At 40.9% G+C, this 26599-nt stretch overlaps 1 protein-coding gene across 6 annotated transcripts in view; it reads right to left on the bottom strand.

Annotated features, from left to right (window-relative positions):
• gtdc1 (glycosyltransferase-like domain containing 1) overlaps positions 1 to 26599 on the bottom strand; it is a 369108-nt gene that overhangs the window by 275243 nt on the left and 67266 nt on the right. For 5 of the 6 annotated variants that reach the window (XM_063048614.1, XM_063048619.1, XM_063048618.1 and 2 more), the window contains 2 exons: positions 1218 to 1413; positions 421 to 630 (listed from right to left, as the gene is read on the bottom strand). In XM_063048614.1, coding sequence (XP_062904684.1) covers positions 421 to 599 — 179 coding nt within the window. In that variant the 5' untranslated portion in view covers positions 600 to 630; positions 1218 to 1413. Of the gene's footprint in view, positions 1 to 420; positions 631 to 1217; positions 1414 to 26599 lie in introns of those variants that run through there. The other variant, XM_063048617.1, reaches the window with a different exon arrangement.

The following is a 26599-nucleotide window of genomic DNA, read 5'->3' as shown; positions in this document are numbered from 1 at the left end:
AGTCTGCAGAGGCTGGAAATCAAAAGCCATACACACAGAACGCTGGAGGAGCTGAGCACATCAGGCAGCATCTATGAAAAAGAGTAAACTGTTGACTTTTTGGGCCGAGACCCTTCTCCTGAAGAAGGGTCTCAGCTAGAAACATTGACTTGCTTACTCTTTACCATAGATGCTGTCTGACCTGCTGAGTTCCTCCAGCATTGTGTGTGCCTGTGTCTCCCTAATGACATTTAAGTACGTCAGAGGCACATGCATTAGAGAAGGTAGCAGATATGAGTATAAAACCTTTAGCACAATATAAGTACCGAGGAATGGGTTTGATGAAGCTTTGGAGAATGTACAGTACATTACATGGCTATTCCACATAATTACCAGCTACACGGTAATTAGCGTTTACAGCCTTTCTCCTTGCTCACTTACCTGTAACTGTCACTGGGTGGTATGGTCTGTGTGAAATACAGTGCAGCGGTACGTGCTCTCCAGTGCCATTTTTTTGCTGTTAAGGTAAAGACGGAACATCCCTCAATCTCCTCTTGAAGAAGATCAAGCAGCTGTTTGTGGGAACCCCCACAAAAGGCTTCAATCATTAGGACACTCATACTGTCACTGGTATACTCACATTACAAGTACCTATGAGTAATAATAAAAAATGACATGAAGTTAGATGTTATTGCAAGTGACAGGGAAACAATCTTTTTACACAAGCTGAACTGGAAATTGTAATTTTTATGCCACAAATGAAGCCAAGGCATATTTTGTAAAAGCAAGTAAAAATATGACACGTCATAAGATGAGCCACAAAACACCAAATGTCCCTCCCTGCTGAACACCTTTGTTTTATCAGTTTGCCTTATTCCACTCTGTGTAACCTAAAAGCAGTTTATCCACTGATGGAACACGTAACATAGTTATTCCTCTTTTTTATTTTTTGAGAAGCCAAAATGCCCTAAAGCCCATTCTACAGAGAAACAAGAATTGCAAAGTGTAGGAGATCTAAGTTCAATGGATCCTTTGGTCAAACTGAAACAAAATGCTGTCCTTATCCACAATATCCTTCCCAACAACACTATCAGTTCAAAAGCAAGCTACATCTTGTTTCCCACTTCTACACTTATAGGGTCATAGAAAAGTACAGCACAGAAACAGACCCTTTGGCCCACCTAGTCCATGCTGAAACCATTTAAACTTCTAAGAACAAGAGGAGAAAAATCAAATACCTGTAAAATTATACTGATGGGCAGTTGAATTGTTTCCAGTACTGTACTGAACAGCTGTGCAATTATTTCAATGGTTTTCAGACCCACATATAGCTGTAAATCTTCAGTAACCGCAAGTAAGAAGTGGACTGCATTGACACATTGGCACTTCAGCACAGGTGCGTATTTAACCCAAATTCAATCCTCTAGGTTGGGCCTAAGGGAAAAGAATAAAATCAAATGGGTGCCAAATTAAATAAGACAAAATTCCTTCAAAATATTATAAAATGGCTTTTTCTTGTTAATAAGTGTGAAATGCCCCTGCAGGGTATGCAGTCTCCTCTCCCTCTGTATCTCTTTAGCCTGTATAAGCACCAATGAATGCGCACGCACCACACACACAAACTTGGGTGTTAAATATACAGTTCCAAATAGATTAAAAATATTATTTTGTTGCAAACATTTATATCCTAGCACTACACAATAATTCCCCAAATCCCATTCTGCAGAGAAACAAGAATGAAAAGTGTAGATGGATTCTTTGATCAATCTGAAACAAAGTTCTGTCCTTATCCAAGACATCCTTCCCAACAACACTATCAAATAAAAGCTACATTTTGTTTCCCATTTCTACACTTCTAAGAATAATGTATACACTCAATGATTCAGAAACAAGTTCTTCCCCTCTACACTCGATTTCTGAATGGACATTGAACCCTTGAACATGACACTTTTTTTATTTCTTATTTTTGCACTACTATATATAAATATACACATATATACATATATACATACACTTAATGTAATTCACAGCTTTCTTCTTTCTCTCTATTATCATGTATTGCATTGTACTGCTGTCAGAAAGATAAAAATTTCACATTATATGCTGGTGATATTAAACCTGATTCTAATGCCATGGACCATTACTTTAAATACAACAGTTCCACAGCAATGTATTATGAGATTACACTCCTGTCAACCTCAAAAAACAATAATAAACTTGCAGGTGTGTACAATGATAAGCAATGCACCTAAGGATTAGTCAATGAATTTCCTTAATATGGAACTAAAATTAATCATGCTATATCTTCAAAGAGATCACAATGTACCCCACAGTTAGCTAATTGTACAAGGGCTGATTTTCAAAATTCAGGTAAAGACCATGCAATTACAAATTTCAGTCACCATTAAAATGCTTTTTACCTCACTCAAATTGTATTTTCAAAGGATCAACAGTTAACGTTGACTTATATAAGCAAGAGCTCATATAGATTGTGCCTACTCTGCAATATGATCTGTATAAAATTAGAAAAAAAACATCTCTTTAATAATGATCTTTAAATTCATCATTGCCTCAATAATACCAGCTGTAGAGTAAATCACAGATTTTAAAATGATTGATCTCTTTCTGCAAGTCTACCTATTCAAATATTAAACACTCTTCACGTATTTTATTTTTCTCCTTCGGTTGGCACTGGATCTTGTGCAGAAATATTGCTCATGTCCCTCGGTTAAATTCTGTATTCCTTTGAAAAAACAGTAACTGAATTTTAAAAGTATAAGTGGCATTGCCAGAGCACTTTCAAGCCATCTGTTTTTGAGTGAGTATTATTTATTCCAACAAAGGAACAGAGAAACTGGGCGACTCTGGAGTATCCAGGACATCTCCAAGGAGTGAGGCCTCAAATAGGCACTGTCCATCACTAAGGACCAAGGACTCCATCACCATGTCAAGCCTTGTTCTCATTGCTACCATCAGGGAGGAGGTAGAGGAGCCTGGAGGCACACACTCAATGATTCAGGAACAACTTTTTCCCCCTCTACCATCCAATTTCTAAATGGACATTGAACCCATGAACACTACCACACTAATATTTTGCATTTATCTATAGTTACTGTAAGTCATTTTTTCTATTACGTACCGCTGTCTAAAGACAACAAATTTCATGACATACAATGGTGATATTAAACCTGATTCTGATTACAAATACTTTATGTTTTTAATTGTTAAGACAGGAAAGGAAAAAAGATACTTCTCATCAACGCTACTTTTGCTGTGCTGACTGTCACATCATCAGCCTTGAAAGAACACAGGTAAGCAAAACAAAAATGTAGTGATAGATACTTAGGTTGATTAGAGAAATTATGCCTGGTAGCTGAATGCCTTCTAGCAATCCATAACAATCATCTGGAACCCCCACAGTCGCATCCCTTTCTACATGTGTCATCAGGATGACGAGATGTTGTTTGACTATTCTGTAAGTGCATTTTATTACACTACCCTTCAAGAGTATCGCAACCTTGTTGTGGTTTGTAGGCTTGCGTGCCTCAATGACCTGGAGAGCTATGTTGGTTGGATTCAAGGCTTTATACTTTGGCTTTTGGTAGAGTTACCTCTACCTAATAAGTCAAAGGGTGGAAACCAGACTAAGAGTGGGCCACTGGTCTTCTAGGTTTGGGGGTTCAGCTTAGGGCTAACAACTCTGACTGGTCAAAAATAAAATGTTATAGAAACAGCAACAAAGAATCCTTCTACATCTGAGTGTGATGGTATTCCTGAGTCTTCACCCAGGACTTGCATGACTGACAGTAGTAAAAACCAAGAGGAAGCTACTGACATGATGAAGGAGGCCCTGAACACTGACAAGAGATGGAGGACCTAATTTGCTGCCCTAATGCCAGCAGTGTAAGGGACAGTAGTAAGTCATTACACTACACAAGTCTGAGAAATTTGGTTTCAAGTTTGTCTTTATAATCCTGATTTAATAAATGTTGATCATGAGAAATCAATTACAATTGTTAAATTGACCCTTCATGTTTATGACATGGATTCATGTGATATTACTCTCTTCAAAACCGCTTGGTTCTGTTCCTGCAATGAAGTATCATAATTGCCTCAGGCTGAAATATCTTAAAACCAAAGCACATGATTTTGCATACCTAAGGATTTACATAGGCAGTGCAATATGTATGGCCACCAAGAGATTCTTGTCCTTTGATCTTCAGGCAAGCTCATTACCTGATGTTTGTGACTGGATTCCTATCACGGAGGTGATTAAATTAACATATTATTCAACCCAATCCCTGTTTATTAAGCAAATTGGTGTATTTACAGCAATTATCAAAGTGCTTTCATGTTCCCATGACAGAGTTCCTTCATTTCCAACCATAATGCCATGTAAAGAAAATCTGATCACCATTAACTGCTATTAGCATGAACAATTTATATTCTGCCTCTAACATAGAAGGAAATGTCCCGCAGAGCTTCAGAGGATTGCCACCAGGCAAAATATGACACTAAGCCATAAAAGGCGATATTGGCACAAGTCTGATCACAGAGGTGAGCTTTCAGGAGCATCAGGAAAGAATCAGATGGATAGAGAGATAAAGGAAGAAATTCCAGAACTTAGCATAAATTAGCAAAAGGCACATCCAAAGGAAATGAGAAAAGTCCATGGTGAAGGAACACAATGCTCACGGAGGTGTGTCGGGCTGTATGATATTAAAGCAATAAGGCCACATAAAACAATGGAGAAGAAATTTAAATTTAGTGTAGGTCAGCACAAAGAAACGCGAGTTTGTGTTGAGAACAAATTTATGTTACTGGTTATTTTATTTACTTGTGAATGCAACTTGTAACATCAACCCACACTACTGTTTTCCATCTCACTTTCAATACACTTTAATAACTACTTTTACACACAAATTATTGTTCCTGCTCCACCCATTTGTCCAAATCCTCTCCATCCTCTCAAACAAAACTTGTAAATAAGTTTAATTGAATAAGAGAAACACAAAATCCAGAAGTTGTAAATGCCAGAAATTTGAAATTTAGTACTGAATAAACTAGAAATGTTCAACAAGTCAGAATGTCTGCAGAGAAAGAAATCAAATTAACATTTCAGGTCAGTGATCTTTGGGAGAACTTAGAAATGAGACAAGCGGTCAATAAAAGGGGCAGGATGGCAAGAGCTAAAGGTGAAGTTTGTGATAGGGTAGAGATCAGATATTACCAACTGACAAAGAACAGTGCCAAACAAAGAGCACATCTGGGGTAGTGTAAATAGGAGGAGAGAAATGAAATTTGCAAAAGAGGAAAGAAAACAAGTGTTAGAAATAGAGATACAAAACTGGAATGGTGGAAGGCTAAATATGGTAAATTCAACATAAGAGTCCTAAGTGCTGTATAATGCTACATGGGAAAATATTGTTTCTTGAGCTTACAATTTTGGAACAGTGTAGGAGGCCAAAGACAAGGAAATCAGAGTGGAAATGAAATCGAGAATTAATGTGACTTAAAACAGCAGTCCCCAAACAGCGGGCCGCAAAGCATGTGCTACTGGACCATGAGGAAACGATATAATTTGGTGATAGGAGTCAGCTGCACCTTTCCTCATTCCCTGTCACGCACTGTTGAGCTTGAACGCACGCGAGGTCATTACGCACGCGTCATCCATGTCAGCGCAGGAAGGAGATCAACTCCTCGAGCTTGCAAATGACGGCAGGCTGAAAAGTATGTTTGACATAACATCTCTGCCGGCATTCTGGATCAAAGTCAAGGGTGAATATCCTGTGATAGCCACGAAAACACTGAAAACGTTGCTTCCATTTCCAACATATCTCTGCAATGAATGCAACAAAAACCAAATTGCGAAATAGACTGGACATAAGGAATTCCCTTCGAGTGTCGCTGTCTCCCATCACCCCTCAATGGCACAGTCTCGTTGCAGGGAAACAAGCTCAGGGCTCCCACTGATTCAGCAATATTGGTGTGTTGCAGTGATTTTATATGTTCATACGGGGAAAATATGTGCTATGTGCTTAATATCCAAACGTTACTTAAAATGTTATGATGCTGTTGACTAATAAGTCACTTATATAACCACATAACAATTACAGCACGGAAACAGGCCAACTCTGCCCTTCTACTCCATGCCGAACGCTACTCTCACCTAAGTCCCACCAACCTGCACTCAGCCCATAACCCTCCATTCCTTTCTTGTCCATATACCTATCCAATTTTTCTTTAAATTATAATATTGAACCTGCCTCTACCACTTCTACTGGAAGTTCGTTCAACACTTACTTCAAGCTCCCCTGTCCTCCCATGATAATTGACTTATCACTATATTCATGGGAGGAAAATATGCGCTGTGTGTTTAATATTAAATTCGTTAGATAAATCCTTTTAGAAACGAAATTGAGCGCATTAGCCACTTATCACCTATATTCCGGTCGTGATCAACACCCCCTCCAACAGAATCGCCAAAAACAATTTGTGGGAAAAAAAAAAATCGGCATGTACACACATGTGCAGGTCATGCATACACACTGGTGCCCGCACAAGGCTTCATGGTCATTGTAGTCTTTCTCAGGGTAAACACAACGTATTTGACTGCTACTCTTGCCCACTGGCAACCCTACCCCTTCCCCCCTCCCCGGGTCGGCCGGTCCGCAAGAATATTGTCAATAATAAACCGGTCCGCGTTGCAAAAAAAGGTTGGGGACCCCTGACTTAAAACTCCCTCAAAAAAAGAAAAATAATTGGCAGATCAGGCAGTGTCAGTAGAAAGAAAAATAGGGTTAATGTTTCAGGTCACAGATTTCTTGCATTTGCAATTCTTTTGGATTTTCAATTAATGTGGCTTACCTTGTGGGAGACATGAAATTTGTATCAAAATGGTACTAAAATGGATCACATCAATGCCTCATCACAAGTAAGAGAAGTCTCCTTGATATGTGCTAGAACTACACCTAGAATGGGCAGGTTCCCTCATTGGAAAATATTGGAGTCGCCAGTCTTCTATGCACTGGAGTAGTGAGAGATGATTGAAATATACGGGGTCTTGAGTGATCTTAACAAGATGTTTATAGAGTGGATGTTTCCTCTTCTGGGAGGATCTAGAACTAGGAGTTATGGTTTTTCAAAAAAGGGGTAGTTATTTATTTAAGGGAAAAGATATGATTTCTTTCTCTCTGAGCTTTTTGTTTACAAAAACACAAGAGATTCTGCGGATGCTGGAAATCCAGAGCAACACACAAAACGCTGGAGGAAATCAGCAGGACAAGCATCGTCTGTGGATGGGAATAAACAGTCAACAATTCAGACCGAAACACCTTAATTTTTCTTCCTCTCTCTCAGGGGGGTTGCTAGCCCTTGCAATTCTCTTTCTCAAAGGACAACGGAAGAGGAGTCTTTGAATTTTTTTTAAGGCAGAGATAGATACATACATACATAATAAGCAAAGAGGCAGCAGGCTTCTGTGGATAGACAAGAATGCAGAGTTGATGTTACAATGATACTGTTAGGAGCTTATGAAATTGCAGAGCAGGATAAATGATCAAGTGGCCTTCTCCTAATCCTTAAGTTTATCTGCATCAAATTGTTGACACAATAATTATATTCTCTCACCTCCAAACCAATGATGTGACCTTAAATCCCAACACTACTTAAGAAGGTAGAGATAGAATCAATTAAGTTGATGGTGTAAAGCATATATGGTAGAAATGTATGGCATATCTTTTAAGTTCATGGAAGTGGATCACTTCTAGAAGTAAGGTTTTATTTACTCTTTAAGCAAAATGGCTGGTTCGCACAACCAGACCCTACTCAAAAAAAAAGTAAATTTGGCTGAAGTGTGGAGTGAAACAAGCACTGAAACAGAACTGAGACAATTCCTCATCCAACTTAGCTCTCAATTCATTGTTTCGCAATAATGAAAAAAACAAGCCATCGATCCTTAAATGTACACTCCCCTTGGAAGGAAACTACAGCAACATAAGTAATTACAACAAAATAAGGAACATTACTTGGCTAATCAGGGTCCACACTTTCATCCAAAAAAAATCTTACTTCAATGGTTAGTAAGTTGATAGAGAAGACCCTGAGAGGCAGGATTTATGAACATTTGGAAAGGCATAATAGGATTAAGAATAGTCATCATGGTTTTGTCAAAGGCAGGTCATGCCTCACGAGCCTGATTGAATTTTTTTGAGAATATGACTAAACACATTGATGAAGGTGGAGCTGCAGATATAGCGTATATGGATTTCAGCAAGGTATTTGATAAGGTACCCCATGCAAGACTTATTGAGAAAGTAAGGAGGCATGGGATCCAAGGGGACTTTGCTTTACGGATCCAGAACTGGCTTGTCCACAGAAGGCAGAGTGGTTGTAGACGGGTCATATTCTGCATGGAGGTTGCTGACCAGTGGTGTGCCTCAGGGATCTGTTCTGGGACCACTATTCTTCGTGATTTTTATTAATGACCTGGATGAGGAAGTGGAGTGATGGGTTAGGAAATTTGCTGATGACACAAAGGTTTAGGGTGTTGTAGATAGTATGGAGGGCTGTCAGAGGTTACAGTGGGTCATTGATAGGATGCAAAACTGGGCTGAGAAGTGGCAGATGGAGGTCAATCCAGATAAGTGTGAGGTGGTTCATTGTGGTAGGTCAAATATGATGGCAGAATATAACATTAATGGCAAGACTCTTGGCAGTGTGGAGGATCAGAGGGATCTTGGGGTCCGAGTCCATAGGACACTCAAATCTGCTATGCAGGTTGACTTTCTGGTTAAGGTGGCATACGGTGCATTGGCCTTCATCAGTCGTGGAATTGAGTTTAAGAGCTGAGAGGTAATGTTGCAGCTGTATAGGACCCTGGTCAGACCCCACTTGGAGTACTGTGCTCAATTCTGGTCGCCTCACTACAGGAAGGATGTGGAAACCATAGAAAGGGTGCCGAGATTTACAAGGATGTTGCCTGGATTGGGGAGCATGCCTTATGAGAATAGGTTGAGTGAACTCCGCCTTTTTCTCCTTGGAGTGACGGAGGATGAGAGGTGACCTGATAGAGGTGTACAAGATGATGAGAGGCATTGATCATGTGGATAGTCAGAGGCTTTTTCCCAGGGCTGAAATGGCTAGCAAGAGAGGGCATACAGTATTTTTAAGGTGCTTGAAAGTAGGTACAGAGGAGACGTCAGGGGTAAGTTGTTTTTACACAGAGAATGGTGAGTGCGTGGAATGGGCTGCTGGCAGCAGTGGTGGAAACGATAGGGTCTTTTAAGAGGCTCCTCGATGGATACATGGAGCTTAGAAAAATAGAGGGCTATGGGTAAGCCCAGGTAGTTCTAAGGTAAGGACATGTTCAACACAGCTTTGTGGGCCAAGAGGCCTGTATTGTGCTGTAGGTTTTCTATGTTCTATTATTCTGCAAGATCACTGTTGATCCGATCTTAGCCTCAACACTACTTTATTTTATTTAGAGATACAGCACGGAACAGGACCTTCTGGTCCAACAAGCCACACCGCCCAGAACTCCACCAAGTTAACACTAGCCTAAACATCGGTCAATTTACAATGACCAATTAACCTACCAACTGGTAATTCTTCAGACTGTGGGAAAAAAAAACTGGAGCACAGAGAAGAAACCGACACATGCTCATGGGGGGGGGGGGGGAACAGATTCTGAATTGAACTCTGAACTCTGACACTGAGCTGTAACAGTGCCACTCTATCTGCTACTCTGCTGTGCCTATCTTTCCCACAGTTTGTCTTCTTGTAGCTCAAATGTCTATTGACCTCTGCCTTGAATAAATGCAATGTCTCTGTCTCCTTACTGCAGGAGTTCTCAATGGGGTTCCACAGACCTCTTGATTAATGGTAGGGATCCATGACATGAAAAAATTTGCGGACCAGTGCCTTCACACACAAAAACTGCTGGTGAGCGCAGCAGGCCAGGCAGCATCAATAGGAAGAGGTACGATCAACGTTTCGGGGCCGAGACCCTTCGTCAGGACTAACTGAAAGAAGAGCTAGTAAGAGATTTGAAAGTGGGAGGGAGAGGGGCAGATCTGAAACGATAGGAGAAGACAGGAGGGGGAGGGATGGAGCTAAGAGCTGGAAAGTTGATCGGCAAAAGGGATACAAGGCTGGAGAAGGGAGAGGATCATGGGACAGGAGCCCAGAGGATGGACAGCAGGCAAGGAGTTATAGTGAAAGGGACAGAGGGATAAAAAAGAGGGGGGGGGGGGGAAGGAGATAAATAAATAAATAAGGGATGGGATATGAAGGGGAGGAGGCGCATTAACAGCAATTAGAGAAGTCAATGTTCATGCCATCAGGTTGGAGGCTACCAAGACAGAATATAAGGTGTTGTTCCTCCAACCTGAGTGTGGCTTCATCTTTACGGTAGAGGAGGCCGTGGATAGACATATCAGAATGGGAATGGGACGTAGAATTAAAATGTGTGGCCACTAGGAAATCCTGCTTTCTCTGGTGGACAGAGCATAGGTGTTCAGCGAAATGGTCTCCCACCTGCGCCGGGTCTCACCAATATAAAGAAGGCCGCACCGGGAGCACCGGACGCAGTATATCACCCCAGCCGACTCACAGTTGAAGTGTCGCCTCACCTGGAAGGACTGTCTAGGGCCCTGAATGGTGGTGAGGGAGGAAGTGTAAGGGCATGTGTAGCACTTGTTCCGCTTAATATAAGGATAAGTGCTGGGAGGGAGATCGGTGGGAAAGGATGGGAGGGACGAATGGACAAGGGAGTCGCAGAGGGAGTGATCCCTGCGGAAAGCAGAAGGGGGGGGAGGAAAAGATGTGCTTAGTGGTGGGATCCCGTTGGAGGTGGCAGAAGTTACGGAGAATTATATGTTGGACCCGGAGGCTGGTGGGGTGGTAGGTGAGGACAAGGGGAATCCTATTCCTAGTGGGGTGGCAGGAGGATGGGGTGAGAGCAGATGTGCGTGAAATGGGAGAGATGCGTTTGAGAGCAGAGTTGATGGTGGAGGAAGGGAAGTCTCTTTCTTTTAAAAAAAAGGAAGACATCTCCTTCGTCCTGGAATGAAAAGCCTCATCCTGAGAGCAGGTGTGGCGAAGACGGAGGAATTGCGAGAACGGGATAGCATTTTTGCAAGAGACAGGGTGGGAAGAGGAATAGTCCAGGTAGCTGTGAGAGTCCGTAGGCTTATAGTAGAAGCCTACGGACTCTCACAGCTACCTGGACACCAATGACTTGGTGTTTTAGTACAAGAACTCCAAAGGATCCCAAACTTCTGAGGCTAAAATCACTCCACATGTTCATCGTAGACAACTGAACTTTATTCTGAAACTACACCTAGCTCTGAATAGGGAAGCAGCCTCCCTGCAGTTATCCCACCTCCAGGCAAATGATCCACTTTCATAAGCTCAACCTGTTTAACCTCTCTCATTACACCCAGTTCAGGAATCAACCTCACATTTTCCAGTATTACACTCTTATCAGAATTTCTTTTTCATTTTCTTAACCTTTCTAACAGATTGGTAAAGCAGCGATCTTTAACTAATCAAGCAATCATCTGTGGTAAGTGTATCCCTTTGCCCAAATCACTAATATAGATAGACAAATGGCTGAGGCCCCAGCTGCCCATTAATTACTGATTGCTAATCTGAAAATTCAAAATTTACTTCAATTGTCTGTTCTCTGTGAATCAGCCATCCCCAATTCAGGGCAATATAGCACACCCACCATGTAAATTCAAATTGTGCGCAGTAACTTTCTATGAATGGAAAAACCCACAAAAAGTGAAGAACACAGCCCAGTCCATCACAGGCAAAGCCCTCCCCCACCATAAACCACATCTATAAAGGTATGCTGTCGCAACAAAGTAGTATCCATCATCAAGGAGCCCCACTTTCTAGGCTAGGCTCTCTTCTCACTGCTGCCATCATAGAAGGAGGTATAGGAGCTTTCCGTCCCACACCACCAGATTCAGGAACAGTTATTACTCTTCAACCATCAGTCTCCAGAACCAACATGGATAACTTCACTCACCTCAATTACAACTTGCGTCCTCAGTATTATTTATTTACTTATTTATATTTTTATCAACACGATTTGTATTAGTTTGCACATTTTGTTTCTCAGTCTTTGTGTGCAGTTTTTCCATCGGTTCTATTGTATTTCTCTATTCTACTATAGATGTCAGCTAGAAAATGAATCACAGGGTAGCATACGGTAATGCATATGTACTTTGGTAAGACACTTACTTTGAACTTTTCATATGACACCTTATTGAATGCCTTCAGGAAACCAAATACACCACATATATTGGTTCCCCTTTATCTACCCTCAGATATTTGTTCTATCCTCGGAGAAAAATTCTCAAGTAAGGTTTCCCTTTTTAAAAGCATTTTTGACTCTGTTTGATGATCTTGCTAATCAATCCTTGATAATGGTTTCCAGCATTCTTCCCCAATGACATTAAGCTAAATGACCTTCGCTTTCTGACACTGAGCTGACACACTTGTGGTTTTCTGAAATCACTCTAGAAATAATGAAATTTTGGTAACTTACAGCCAACACATTCACCACCTCTGGAACTACCATTTCAAACCCGCGAATGCAGGCTATCATGTCCGAGGGACTTATTTGTTGTTAGCCCCATTTGTCTGCCTTATATTTTCAGAATTGGAATCAGGTATATTATTACTGCCTTTTGAAATCTGAACATATTTTGTGAAATGTTATTTTATGACAATAACCATCATTTACAATTTTAAAAAATGAACAGCACAAAAGAGTGAGTTGGTTTTCATGGGTTCATGAATCGTTCAGAAACCTAACGGCAAAGGGGAAGTAGCTGTTCCTTAAACATTGAATGTGGGCCTTCAGGCTTCTGTACATCCTGCCTGATGGTAGCAACGAGTAGACAACAGGAGCCGGCTCCTGAGGGTCCTTCTTGTGTTACCGCCTTGTGAAAATGTCCTTAATGGTGAGGAAGCTTGTGCTCTTCTTTTGTTATAGTTACTTGGTTCTAGTGACAGAGAATATTAAGTGTCTCCCTTCCTACAGCCTTGTGATTATCTGTTATAGTGTCTCTCACTATGAAAACTAATGCAATTTTTTTTCCCCCAAATGACTATCATTTCTTCATTTTCCAAGAGGAATTCCATAGTGCCATGGTGTATTTTGGCTGCTTTCTTCTTTTCTGTACATTTCTCTTTGTCAGAGTGGCCTTTACACCTGCAGAGTGGAGATCATCATAGCATAGTGTATTTCATACCAACGTCAGAGTTCATTCAGTGAATTGTTATACATCAGATGATATAAAAATGTGTACTTAGTTACTTACAGACACAGCTTGGCACAGGTCCTTCCAACCCAGCAACCCACTTCTTTAACGCTCACCTAATCATGGGTCAATTTACAACGACCAATTAACTTTCTAATCGGTACATCTGGATTGTGGGAGGAAACTGGAGCACTCCGAGGAAACCTGCATGACCATGGGGAGAACGTACACACTCCTTACAGGCAGCACCGGAATTGAATTCCAAACTCCGATGTCATGAGCTGTAATGGCGTCGTGCTCACCACTGCACCGCTGTGACGCCCCGTTACAGCAAGCCATTCAACTAACCGGACTGAGGATATATCGTGTATAATTTATTCATCATAATTAGCAAAGGCGGACCTGCAAAACAGAATTCAAGGGAATTTTCTGGACTCATCTGGACTTCCCCAAACGACTACCCATGTCTGCTTCTTCTTTAGGCAGTCCCTTGGGTTTGATGATGACTTACTTTCACAGATGACTGTAGGTGATATACTTCATGTCAGATGGACGTTACACACAACTTATCGCATAGTGCTCACAAAACAAGGTCTTAATGCAATCACCAGGAGGTCCAAGACAACTGCAGACCAAGACCTGCTGCAAAATTTCAACACACACGATTGATCAAACTCAATCCAAACATACAATACTGTGAGAAAGGGACACAGAGTGTGAGACTTTTCAATACTGTAGTGATTTTGTATTGTACTATACTGCTGTCACACAAAAAAAAACAAATTTCTTGACATATGTGAGTGATCATAGACCTGATTCTGATATTGGTCTCTATTGTGGACTGAGAATGGGAAGGGCACAGGACTAGAGGGATCATGGTTGGAAAAAGGCGAAGGGAGAAAGGATGGAGTGGGAAGCACCAGGGAGACATTCTGTAATGATCAATAAACCAGTTGCTTGGAATCAAATTACCTTACCTGGTATCTCAGGGCTGGGTTTATTTGCACCTGCGCAACCCCAATCCTGGCACTCCTCCTCTCCCACCTATACCTCACGCCTCCCACAGCACTCCACCCTCGTCATTACCAACATTCTTAACTTCTACCACTCGCTCTCCACTCCACAACAAATGATGCTCCCATACTGAACAATACAGTATTGCGGAAAAACCTTAGGCATCCTAGCTATGTAAATGTGTCTAAGACTTCTGTACAGTAATGTAGATAGAACAATGTCTTAAGACACTAAAGGATATTTGGCCATGAGGAACACTTATGAGAGACCTCAAGAATTAGTACTTTTTGTTTCCCTCAAAAAGACATACTATCAGAATTTGGCTGGGGAGCAATTAGATAGATTGAAAGCTCTTTAAGTTTTTCCTGGGTTGACTTACATTTAATATCTGACAACCAGAACCATTTTAAACCAATCTTGAACACTTGACTGTCCAACTCTAGTTGTGATCGCGTATTGTACTAGTATCAAGGGACAGTTTCTGTCCTGGTGTTTCAGACTCTTGAATGAACCATATACACTCTCAGTCCACCACATTTAAGGCATCCTTTAGTCTTGCGAGACCGTGGATCTGCGCCTGGAAAGTCTTCACTCTCCAGGGCGCAGGCCTGAGCAAGGTTGTATGGAAGACCAGCAGCTGCCAATGCTGCAAGTCTCCCCTCTCCACGACACCAGTGTTGTCCAAGGGAAGGGCATTAGGACCCATACAGCTTGGCACCAGTGTCGTCGCAGAGCAATGTGTGATTAAATGCCTTGCTCAAGGACACAACACATTCCCTCAGCTGGGACTCATACTCACGACCTTCAGGTAGCTAGTCCAATGCCTTAACTACTTGGCCACGTCCACCACATTGTGACCCTTGTATTTTGTTTGTTTACCTGGTTGCACTTCCTTTGTCACTGTAAGACTATATTCTGCCTTCTGTTCTTGCTTTCTACTACATCAATGTACGGCACGAACCATCTAGATGGCTCAAAGACAAAAGCTTTTCACTGTATCTCAATACATTTGAGAATAGTAAACCAATGCCACCACAATCTCACATCAGTTTTGGATCTACTCTGAATCTGACTCCCATCCAGCAATTACTGTTGCAATTGTTTGCATGAATAGCGTCATTTATAGGGTGTGTTAAAATAATAATATCCCGAAAACTAGAGAGGGCACCATTGGGACACTATAGTGGTTGAATAAGTTGGTCACATTCAAACTAGTAACTGCTTGGCAAAGTATTGGGAAGCAATTAGTGTTTGTAAAACAGTACTCCAGGAAAGAATCAATGCGTTTCCAAGATGAAGAAATATATGTGCCCAGGACTTTTGCAGAGTACTGTAAGTGCACCTTGCTCATATACATGGTCTCCCAAAATATATTTTTTGTTCACCTTCTTCACCCCACAGAACAAGAACATAAAATAGTACCTCAGGAACAGGCCTTTCAGCCCACAATGTTGTGCCAAACTAATTATATTAGTAATCACATAAACGAATCACTTCTGCCTACACTACATCCATATCCATCCACTTTATGCACATTCATATGCCTATCTATCAAAAGCCTCTTGAACATCCCTGTCACGTCTCCCTCAACCACCACCCCAGGCAGTGCATTTCAGGCATCTACTACTCTCTGTGGAAAGAACAACACCTGCCCTGCACATCTCTTTTGAACTTTGCCCTCTCTCACCTTAAATGTATGCCATCTGGTATTGGACTGTGAAAGAGATGCTGGTTATCTACTCTAGCTATGCCCCTCATATTCTTAGAAATCACTATCAGATCTTAGCTTCAACTACTCCATAGAATCAACCCAAGTATACACAACCTCTCCTTATAGCACATGCCCTCTCATCCAGGCAGCATCTTGGAAATTCTCTTAGGGACACTCTTTGTGCCTCTGTACCTACTAAAGTGTCCGCTGAGTATATGCATGGTCTTTTGTTGTTGGAACCTGGTGTGGTATTCTGCTACTTAGCCCATCCACTTCCAGGTTTAACATGCTGTGCATTCAGAGATACTCTTCTGCACACCACTGTTGCAACACGTGGTTATTTGAGTTACTTTTGCCTGCCTGTCAGTTTACACTAGGGTGGCCATTCTCCTGTGATCTTTCTCAATAACAGCTCTATCTTTCTCAATAACCTTCAGCACCTCTTTAAAAAAAAAATTCAATCAAATTAATAAAACACACCTTCCCACACAAAGCCATGCTGACTGTCTCTAATTAGGTGGTGGTTTTCCAATTACTCATAAATCCTATCCGTAAGAATTTTCTCCAGTACCTTACCTACTACTGACAGGAGGCTGATCATCAATAAGTTTCCAGGATTTTCCCCATTTCCTTTCTCAATAATGAACAACATCAGCTACTCGCTAGTCCCGTGGGACCTCACCTGTGACTAGAAAGGACACAATGATTTTGGTCTAACAAATTAACACACTCCACACTGATCTCCCTATCCTCCACATCCTCCCCATGCCACTTTCTCCTTGTTGAATCCCAGAATTACATCCTCTCTCTCCACTGCTTCCACCAGTGGCTTCTCCCCAATCTTCTGGCCACTCACTCTCTCCTGAAGAAAACCCAGTCCAGTCATCAGTCGACGGCCACTCTCTATCAGCTAACAAAAGCAGACCACATTCATCTGCGTCTCAGCCCCATCCCAATGAGGAGTTATCTCTAACCACCAGGCCAAGAAGGCTCCTGCTCCATGCCAATCCATTGGCTCCTCCATTGGAATAGATGTTTATGTTAGTCCAATAACCAACTTACTATTTCAAAAATTACAAAGCCAGATATAGTGCCAAGTCATGCTTCATCCAGGACAATTCTGGGCTTAGGAAGGCATTAGACAAAAAAAACCATTTACCTAATTAGCAAAAATAGTGTTACCAAAGATCCCTGAGAAATGCCAAATTTATTTACCATCCCATTAAACTTGTTATTCCATGTTCTGCAGGTTCCGTTCTATGACAACTGTAGGTTGAAAATGAGTGTCACAAAGCAGTAATGGGATTCTGCGGGTAATATTATCAGATGCATGGGTGGCCAGGTGCACCAACATGGATCGTACATTGAAGTGCTTGATCCAATTTCACCTAGCACACCTGTTTGTAGGCATGATCTATGGCAGATAAAATAGAATGTTGTGCACTTAGTACAGTACAGGAGCCTCAGAACACACCAGGTAAGGAACAGTTATTACAACCCAACCATTACCCTCTTGAAACAGAAGGGATAACTTCACTCATCCCCATCACTGAACTATTCCAACAACCTATAGACTCACTTTCAAGGACTCTTAATTTCATGTTCTCAATATTTATTGCTTATTTATTATTTTGGTTTTTTTTTTCTTTTTGTATTTGCAGTTTGTTGTCTTTTGCACATTGGTTGTTTGTCCATCTTGTGTGCAGTTTGTCATTGATTCTATTGTGTGTTTTTTGTATTTACTGTGAATGCCCAAAAGAAGATTAATCTCAGCGTTGTATATGGTGACATAAATGTACTTTGAACTTTGATAACCTTTCACTTAGGATTTGGTTTTGAGTAAGTAGATTTTAGTTCAATTGTTGACAGATCTAAAAATAAAAATCAAGTCTGTCATTGTGAAACTAAGTTTTCCAACAGAAATGAAATACAAAACTTTTAAATGTTAGGACACACAAAAGGAACTATCTACTTGAAACATTAGAAGATTGCCTCAGTGGGCCTGTGTATGATGGTCTAGACATAGCTGACAGTGACAGTCAAGCACGAACAGACTGGGAGGCTTAGAAAGGCAAACAGCTTTAGAGGTTATATCATATTAATAAATATCAATATTTTCATAGTGCAAAGACATGAGAGATTCAGTAAACAAAATAGAGGAATTCTGAACTATTGTTGTATTGATTTAAAGCAAATCACAAATGATTACTCGGCATTTGAAAGACCCCAATTCTTTTTAGATACACAAGTACCAATAATCAATGGAAATGATTTTTCTTTAAATATTAACATTTCTACTTCACAGGATTTACTAAACCATTATAAAAGAGGCAAAAGTATGTGACATATTGTGAGCTTATTAGTCATTCCTGCAGAAGAGGGGAAAAAAGATAATATATATTTTCGTTAAAAAGTTAACAAGCGTTCTCAGCTAATTATGCTTCTAAATTCTGAACATTTGAGGCTGCTAAAAAGTGTGTGATGGAAAATGGCAGTACTTTAGGAATCACACGACTGATTTTTTTTGAGGAAAATGGGCAACACACCTCATGACCAACCAAACCCATGAGTCATCTCCAGCACTATGACCTCTCAAGTTTTATCTGAAGTTGGTTAAAGCACTTATTTACATTCACAAAGTCATATGTATTACCAAAGTTTTTGTGAACTGCTGACAAGCACACTAAGAAGCATCTGACATTTTGGAGAAAGAACTCTGGAACAACATTGATAAACTTGCAAGATAAGCAAATAAATTTGCAAATGAAGTGCAGCAAAGGCAAATTCAAGGCATACAAATCAACACACACATAAACTGCTGGAAGAACCCAGCAGGTCATGCAGCATCCTGGAGAAATTAATATTCATGCCATCAGGTTGGAGGCTACCAAGGCGGAAAGGTATACAAATATATTTTGATGAGATAACTTATTATGTGGCATGTATAAATCAAAGTGGAGAAAAGGAAGAAGATAGATCAAAGAAAAATACACCAATCATTGAAGTCACACCACTGACTTCCAAAGCTGTAAAAAAAATGCAGCCAAGAACTAGTTGTATTTCCAAAAGAATGGAATTTGAAAGATACTAAGTTATAATAACCATGTATTATCTCTTATTATGAGTGCATGGAGTTCTGATTATCACATTACATTAGGATATAGAGGCACTGAAGTAATGCAGGCAAGTTTTGCAAAGACAACGTCTGCACTTCCAAGTCCAAATTAGAGTCCACAGTGGCCTGAAGACAGACCGTCTTCTAGTTAGAGGACTGTGTACCTGTGTGGGTGGGAGGGATGAATGGGGTGTGTTTTGCTGTTGCTGTTTTGTTGATTGTTGCTTTGTTTTGTTGTGTTCTGTGTTATTCTGCTGAGCATTGTAGGCATGCTATGTTGACATTGGAATGTGTGGCAACACTTGGGGGCTGCCACCGGCACACCCTTGGGTTTCACTGCATGTTTCAAGATGTACGTGATAAGTAAACTTGAACCTTGACATAATAATAGAATGAGGAGCATGAAAGAATGAAAGACTAGATCACGTTTCTCCTGAGAAAGGCAGGCAGAGGGGAGACTGAGAAGAGGTCTACAAATTAATAAAAGTTTTGAATAGAATGTGCACATTAAAAATGCTTCAATTTGTGAAGTAGAACAAAGCTAAAGGTATTAAACAAGAATTCATTAAGAATCTTGATGGGGAGTTCAGAAGTTACCACTTTTCTGAAAGGATGGTGAGAATGGTTTAGAAAGGAGAGGCTGGACAAGCAAAACAGAGTGAAGGAAACAGATATAGAGATTAAATTGAAGGCAGGTGTGAAAGACTAAGGTTCAGCATTAATATTATTATGCATTGGCTGATCCAAATGACTGCACAATTTTTTAAAAATGGCTATATTGCAGTAAAATATGGTCATCCTAAAGACTTCAAAATGAAACTTCTTCTGGAGAGCAATTTACATTGGACACCATGAGCATCTGTTATTGAAAGAAGTTAGAGTAGATAAAATTCTCCTTGTTGATAGTCCCAATTGTGAGTAAGGATATTGTCAACTAGTTGCATTAAAGTTAATGGAATAAACTGTGAGAATATTCCCCTTTTTATTACTGTAACTGAAATTCAACCAACTATAAATATAGGCAATCTGAATAATGGAGGGTTGTTTCAAGTGTATTGCAAAGGAAGAACTGAGTCCATCGCAAAGCATCAAATATGGCAATATCAGCTTTTTAAATACTCCTTACTGATAGTGAGAGACGATTGATGACGTTCACGGAAATGTACGAAGACTACATCAGTCTGTCAGTTCCTCTCCTGTTTAGCGTTGCAATTGTAACCCAAGCTAAGAGCATCTTATAATGCAAATCTTGAAAAACATTATATCCTTAGCCCGAAAGAAAAATGAGAGGAACCTCAGTATCGAGCATGTTTATGTTCATTCATCCTTCAAGACGACCACAACCTTGTCGTGGTTGGAGGCTTGTGTGCCTCAATGACCCAGAGAGCTACGTCGGCTGGAGTCAGGGCTTTCTGCTTTGGCTCTTGGTATGGCCACCCATGTCAAATAGGTCAAAGGGTAGAGGTCAGGCTAAGAGGTCCACGGGTCCTCCTATTTCAGGGGTTCAACTCAGCGCTAACAACCCTGACTGGTAAACCAGAATTGTTATGGAAATAGCAATCAAGAATCCTTCTACATCGGAGTGTGATAGTATTCCTGAGTCTCCACCCAGGACTTGCATGACTGACAGCAGTAAAAACCGAGAGGAAGCTATTGACACGGTGAAGGAAGCACTGAACACAGCCAGAGATGGAGAACCTTCATTGCTGCCCTAAACACCAGGGGTGTAACAGGCAGCAAGTTATGTTCACTCATACCAAAGAAATGATGCCTTAATTCTCTGAAAAGAAAAACCTACATGAATAAGTCCCATAGTTAAGGCCAAAATGATTGCTAAGTTGCATTTGGTTACTCTTGCATCTCTTTAAAGATGCAACATCAATGAAATGAACATCACAATACAAGGAGCTCTGCACTTTTGGGATGCATCACAAGATTTCGCTGTATCCACACATTACAAACTAACTCAAATGTCTTCTTCATACCATTTCCCCTTGGGTTTGCTAGCCATACACATCCCGGTCTTTAATCGCACCGGGAACAAATAGAACACAATAAATGCAAACAGTCAAGCAGGCAAGCCTGTAGTTGGTAACACCTCAAGGTAGGTACCTACCAGGAACTGACAAATGTCATCAATCAAAAACAAAAATCATAGTTTAAAAGTATCTACTGTTTTAAAAAAGGTTAAAAAAAATTGAAATCTTTCTTGAATAGTTTTCATTTTCTCAAAATATTTCCTATGAATGCACCATTGTAGAGGCTTGCCTGTAATCATTATAGACTGAATCCATGCATGTGTGTAACACCCTATTATTTATTGGGATACGATGTGGAAAAGGCCCTTCTGTCCCTTCAAGAAGCACTACCTAGCAATCCCTGATTTAATACTAGCGTCAGCACAGGACAACTTACAATGACCAATTAACCTGCCAGCCAGTAGGTCTTTGGGATGTGGGAGGACAGTGGAGCACCTGGAGGAAATCCACATGGTCACAGGGAGAACATACAAACTCCTTACAGGCAGCAGCAGGAAGTGAACCCGGGTCACTGGTACAGTAAAGCATTGTGCTAACCACTATGCTACTGTGCCACTCTATATTAAGGGAACCAGATGCTATTATTTTAAATACCAAATCACACATCAGTTTAAATGCCTTTAAAAATTGAGATGGTTAAAGAACATTTAAAAAGGAATACAAACAAAGGAAAGGCAAGAATATTGATTCAGCATAGCTTGGTTGTCTTTGCAACTCGTATTAAAACTAACAGAATCACAAACCGTTAAATAAGCAGTCAGCACTGCTGGAGGTTGATAAACCACTGCAATGAAGTCCATACAGCTGGCCATGATTTATTGGCAGCCTGTTCTGTTATAACCTTCCCAGAGTACAGGAACAAAGGCCATTCAGCCCATTGAACACAAACCTTTTTATGGCTACATATATACAACAAGCTTGGTGGCCACTCTATTAGGTACACCTGTACACCTACTCATTAATGCAAATATCTAATCAGCCAGTCCTGAGGCATCAACTCAATGCATAAATGCATGCAGACATGCTCAAGAGATCCAGTTGTTGTTCAGACCAAACATCAGAATGAGGAAAAAATGTGACACAAGTGACTTTGACCGTGGAATAATTGTTCGCCAGATAAAGTGGTTTGGGTATTTCAGAAACTATTGATCTCCTAGGATTTTCACACACAACAGTCTCTAGAGTTTGCAGAGAATGGTGCAAAAAACAAAAAATCCAGTGAGTGGCAGTTCTGTGGATGAAAATGCCTTGCTAATGAAGGTGGTCAGAGGAGAATGGCCAGACTGGTTCAAGCAACAGTAACTCAAATAAGCACACATTAAAACAGTGGTGTGCAGAAGAGCATCTCGAAACATGTAACACATCAAACCTTTAAATGGATGGACTACAGCAGCAGAAGACCACGGATATACACACAGTGGCCACTTTATTGGGTACAGGAGGTAGCTACTACTAAAGTGGCTACTAAGTGTACAGTATATCCTTCAATCAGCCAGAAGATACAAAAGCCTGAAAGTACCTATCACCAAACAGAAGGATAACTTTTACCCCACTGTTAGAAGACCATAGAACGATAAATAGGACTTATGATTTCGAGATCTACCTTGATCTTGCACTTTTCTTGTTTACTTGTACTCCACTTTCTTTGTAGCTGTTACTCTTTATTCTAAAACACAAACACAAGGAAATCTGCAGATGCTGGAATTTCAGGCAACGCTCCAGCAACTTTTACGTGTGACACTTTATTCTACATTGTTTTACATTGTTCTACCTCAATGCACTGTGTAATGATCGGATCGGTATGAACTGTACACAAGACAAGCTTTTCACTGTATCTCAGCACATGTCATAATAATAAACCAATTCCAACTCTGTCACATATACAAATGAACTTCCTGACAAAACAAAAGTATAGGTAAAGTTCGACGCAATTATGTATCTTAAATAATGTCTTCCCCTCCACCCTGTTCAGTCAAAATTCCAGAGCATTAAACTGTTACTCATAACTCTGACCTTGTTGCATTCCACAGATAAGAGGATTGCTCTTCAAACACAATGACAAATAGTTTAGCATTGTTAAAAAAATAACATTTTTGCTTTACTGTTTAAACTGGATGGATTTAATCCAGACCACTGCTACACTGCATCGATTTAACAATCATCAGTTATTTTGCACAGAAAGGAGATCAAATGTAACAACTTTTAACCCATATGGAAGCCTTGCATAGATTTGTAAAAATTGCTTCAGAAATCCAATGGAACTCTCAGACAGGAGAAACGAAACCTTATTGTCTGGGTTGCCTCCATCCTGATGGCATGTCTGTCAATTGCTCCAACTTCAGGTAATTTATCCCTGTTCCCCCTTTCCTCTTCTTCATTTCCCCACTCTGGTCCTCCTCTTACCTCCATTCCTCAGGTGCCTATCACCTCCCCCGGTACCGCTTTTCTTTCTCTCATGGTCCACTCTCCTCACCCATCAGATTCCCTCTTTCGCATCCCAGCTTCTTACTTCGTCTTCCCTCCCCCACCCACTGGGCTGCACCCATCACCTTCTAGCTTGTACTCCTTCCATTCTCCCCACTTTTTTTTTCAATCTGGCGTCTTCCCCTCTCCTTTTCGTCCTGATGAAGATTCTCTGCCCAAAATGTCTGCTGTGTATTTATTTCTATAGATGCTGCCTGACCTGCTGAGTTCCTCCAGCATTTTGTGTGTGTTGTTCGTTTTTATAAAGCAACTTTCTTCTTTATGATCGCAAGGAGCTACTAGTTGCACAGATTTCACATTATATCACAATTGGATCTAAAGTCTGTAGCACCGGGACTTATGCAGTGATATCAATTCACAGCTCATGCATATTTTTGATACCACTTCCAAATTCATTAGTCTTTGTGTGTCCTGCAAATCAAATGGACCACTGCAGGGCACAAAAGCAGAAACAGGCCTTCACAAAGCAGGCATCAGTATTAGGGCTGTACAAATAGCTATTGTGGTCAACAGTGGAACTTCTTGTCGGCAGCTTGCACTCACCCTTTAAAGTTTTCTACTTCCCCCTCGCCATCACCCAATCAAACACCCTTCCCTACATTTGCTGGTTAGTAACCTCTTCCCTACTTTCCATGGCCAGGACCCATATTCTGCTCCCAGTGTCTCACGATTGCCTGAATATCCAAATAAACCCTTGAACTTACAACTCCAAAATTCCCTGACAGAAATTACAATCCTCCCTACCCTACTCTGAGCTTTTCTCTAATAATGACCCTATTACCACCACTGCCTGCACAAAACCCCTACAACATGCAACCTCCACTAGCACTGCAGGGAGATACAAATACAAGGGATTATACACAGATTGTGCAAAACCTAATCTACTGGGCAAGTAGCATCACCAGTTTTGCACAATTTTTGAGGCACAGAACTACAGAGATCTCAATCTTATATATTTACCAGCAACTCTGGTTTAACATTTGTAATTAGATTCTATATTTGTACTGTTCCTCTGCAGTTTCCGCAGAAAGAATTTTCTGATGTCAAAAAGCCACAGGCCTAATGAAGGTTGACTATTAGTATTTTGTCGATAGAGTTGTTAGGATCCCTGTGCTGGACAAGATAGCCAGGGGCCTGGTCTAACAACCCTCTTTATATTGAAGCACGCCTCACCTGCTTCATGAAAGCCTGCTTCTGCACAAATAGCTCAAGTCATTTGCAGATCACAGAGGAAAAAAAAAACTAATTTAGTGCTGCCATCAAAACATGCGTGAATGTACATCATGTGCCATGCATCGCCGTAACCACGCTGGTGTAAATGTGAGATTGTGTACTATTATACCATCGTAGTAACAGGCAGCAAAAAGAGTCAAGGATGAGGGGAACGGTAATAAAGTGGAGCTAAGGCCAAGACCAAATGAGCCAATATCACATTAAATAGCAGAGCAAGTTCAAGGAAGTACACAGTCTATTCCTGAGCAACACACACAGAATGCTGTAGGAACTCAGAAGATCAGGCAGCATCTATGATAATGAATAAACAGTTGACGTTTCAGGCTGAGGCCCCTTTTCAGGACTAGGAAGGAAGAGGGAAGATAAAAAGCGGTGGGGAAGGGAAGGACTAGCTAGAAGGTGATAGATGAAGCCAGGTTGGTGGGAAAGGTAAAGGGCTGGAGAGGAAGGAATCTGATAGGAGAGGAGAGTGGACCATAGATAAAGGAAAGGAGGAGCGGATAGGCAGGTGAGAAGCACTAAGAGGTCAGGGTGGGGAATAGAAGAGGGAAGAGGGAAAGGGAAGGGTGATAAACGAGGAGCCTATGACTCCCACTGAGAAAATCTTCCAACTCTAACCAGCACGTCAAACTCAAAGCCAACAAGAGATCAAATCATATACCTTCCTTTAACTTCTGACCTGGTTCTAGAACAGGGGATTCCAATCTTTTTAATGCCATGGACCAATACCATTAAGGGGTCCGTAAACCCTAGGTTGAGAACATCTGTATCTAAAACAGTCAGCATGGATTTATTTTGACCAGCAGGGTTTTAGTTTGCAACTCATAAAAGAGGGAGCCAGTGAGTACTGTGTGATCGACATTTCACAAATCCTTTTATAGGGTGCTAAAGAGATATTAAACAAAATTAGAGTATATAATATTGAAGTTGTTATAACAGTACGTACTGAAGATTGATTAATGAATGGAAGGAAGTGTTAGAAAAGAAAGGTAATTTATGTGTTAAGAGACTATGATCAGTGGGGCACTGCAGTACTGGGGGGTGAGGCCCCAGCTACATATAATCCACAGACCTGTGCAAATGTCTTAGGAAGATATATATATATATATATATATAGCTAGGAGGCCTAAGACTTTTGCACAGAACTGTAGTAATTTTATTTATTACACCGTACTGCTGCCGCAAAAAAAAACACAAATTCATGACATAGGAGAGTGATGATACACCTGATTCTGATGTGGGTCTCTATTGTGGATTGAGAATGGGAAGGGGGCAGCAAGAGGAGAATCATGGTTGGGAAAAGGGGAAGGGAGAGGAGAGAGAAAGAGCAGGAAGCACCAATGAGACATTCTGTAACAATCAATAAACCAATTGTTTGGAATCAAATGACCTCGACTGGTGTCTCAGGGCTGGGTGTGTCTGTACCTGTGCCACCCCACTACCCCGTCACTCTTTCACTACCACCTGCCCCACACCCCTCCAACCTTGTTATTCTCAACATTCTTTGCTCTCCCAGACTTACAAGCTTGCTCTCCGCTCCACGTTGGCAAATACAGTACTGTGTAAAAGTCCTAAGCATCCAAGATATATATGTATAAAATGACATCGGTGAAAAGCAGCTGCTTTTGGTGCTGTTCATAATGGAAGGCCTGCGGCTTTTGTTAAGCACATAAAACACCACTCACATGTCATATTTGCCAAAAAAAACAACAAAGTTTTTAAAGGAAGCTCTTAACTGGTTAACCGG

The sequence above is a fragment of the Mobula hypostoma genome, chromosome 5, assembly GCF_963921235.1.
Source record: "Mobula hypostoma chromosome 5, sMobHyp1.1, whole genome shotgun sequence".
Lineage (NCBI taxonomy): Eukaryota > Metazoa > Chordata > Chondrichthyes > Myliobatiformes > Myliobatidae > Mobula > Mobula hypostoma.
This window is presented reverse-complemented; position numbering and strand designations above follow the sequence as displayed.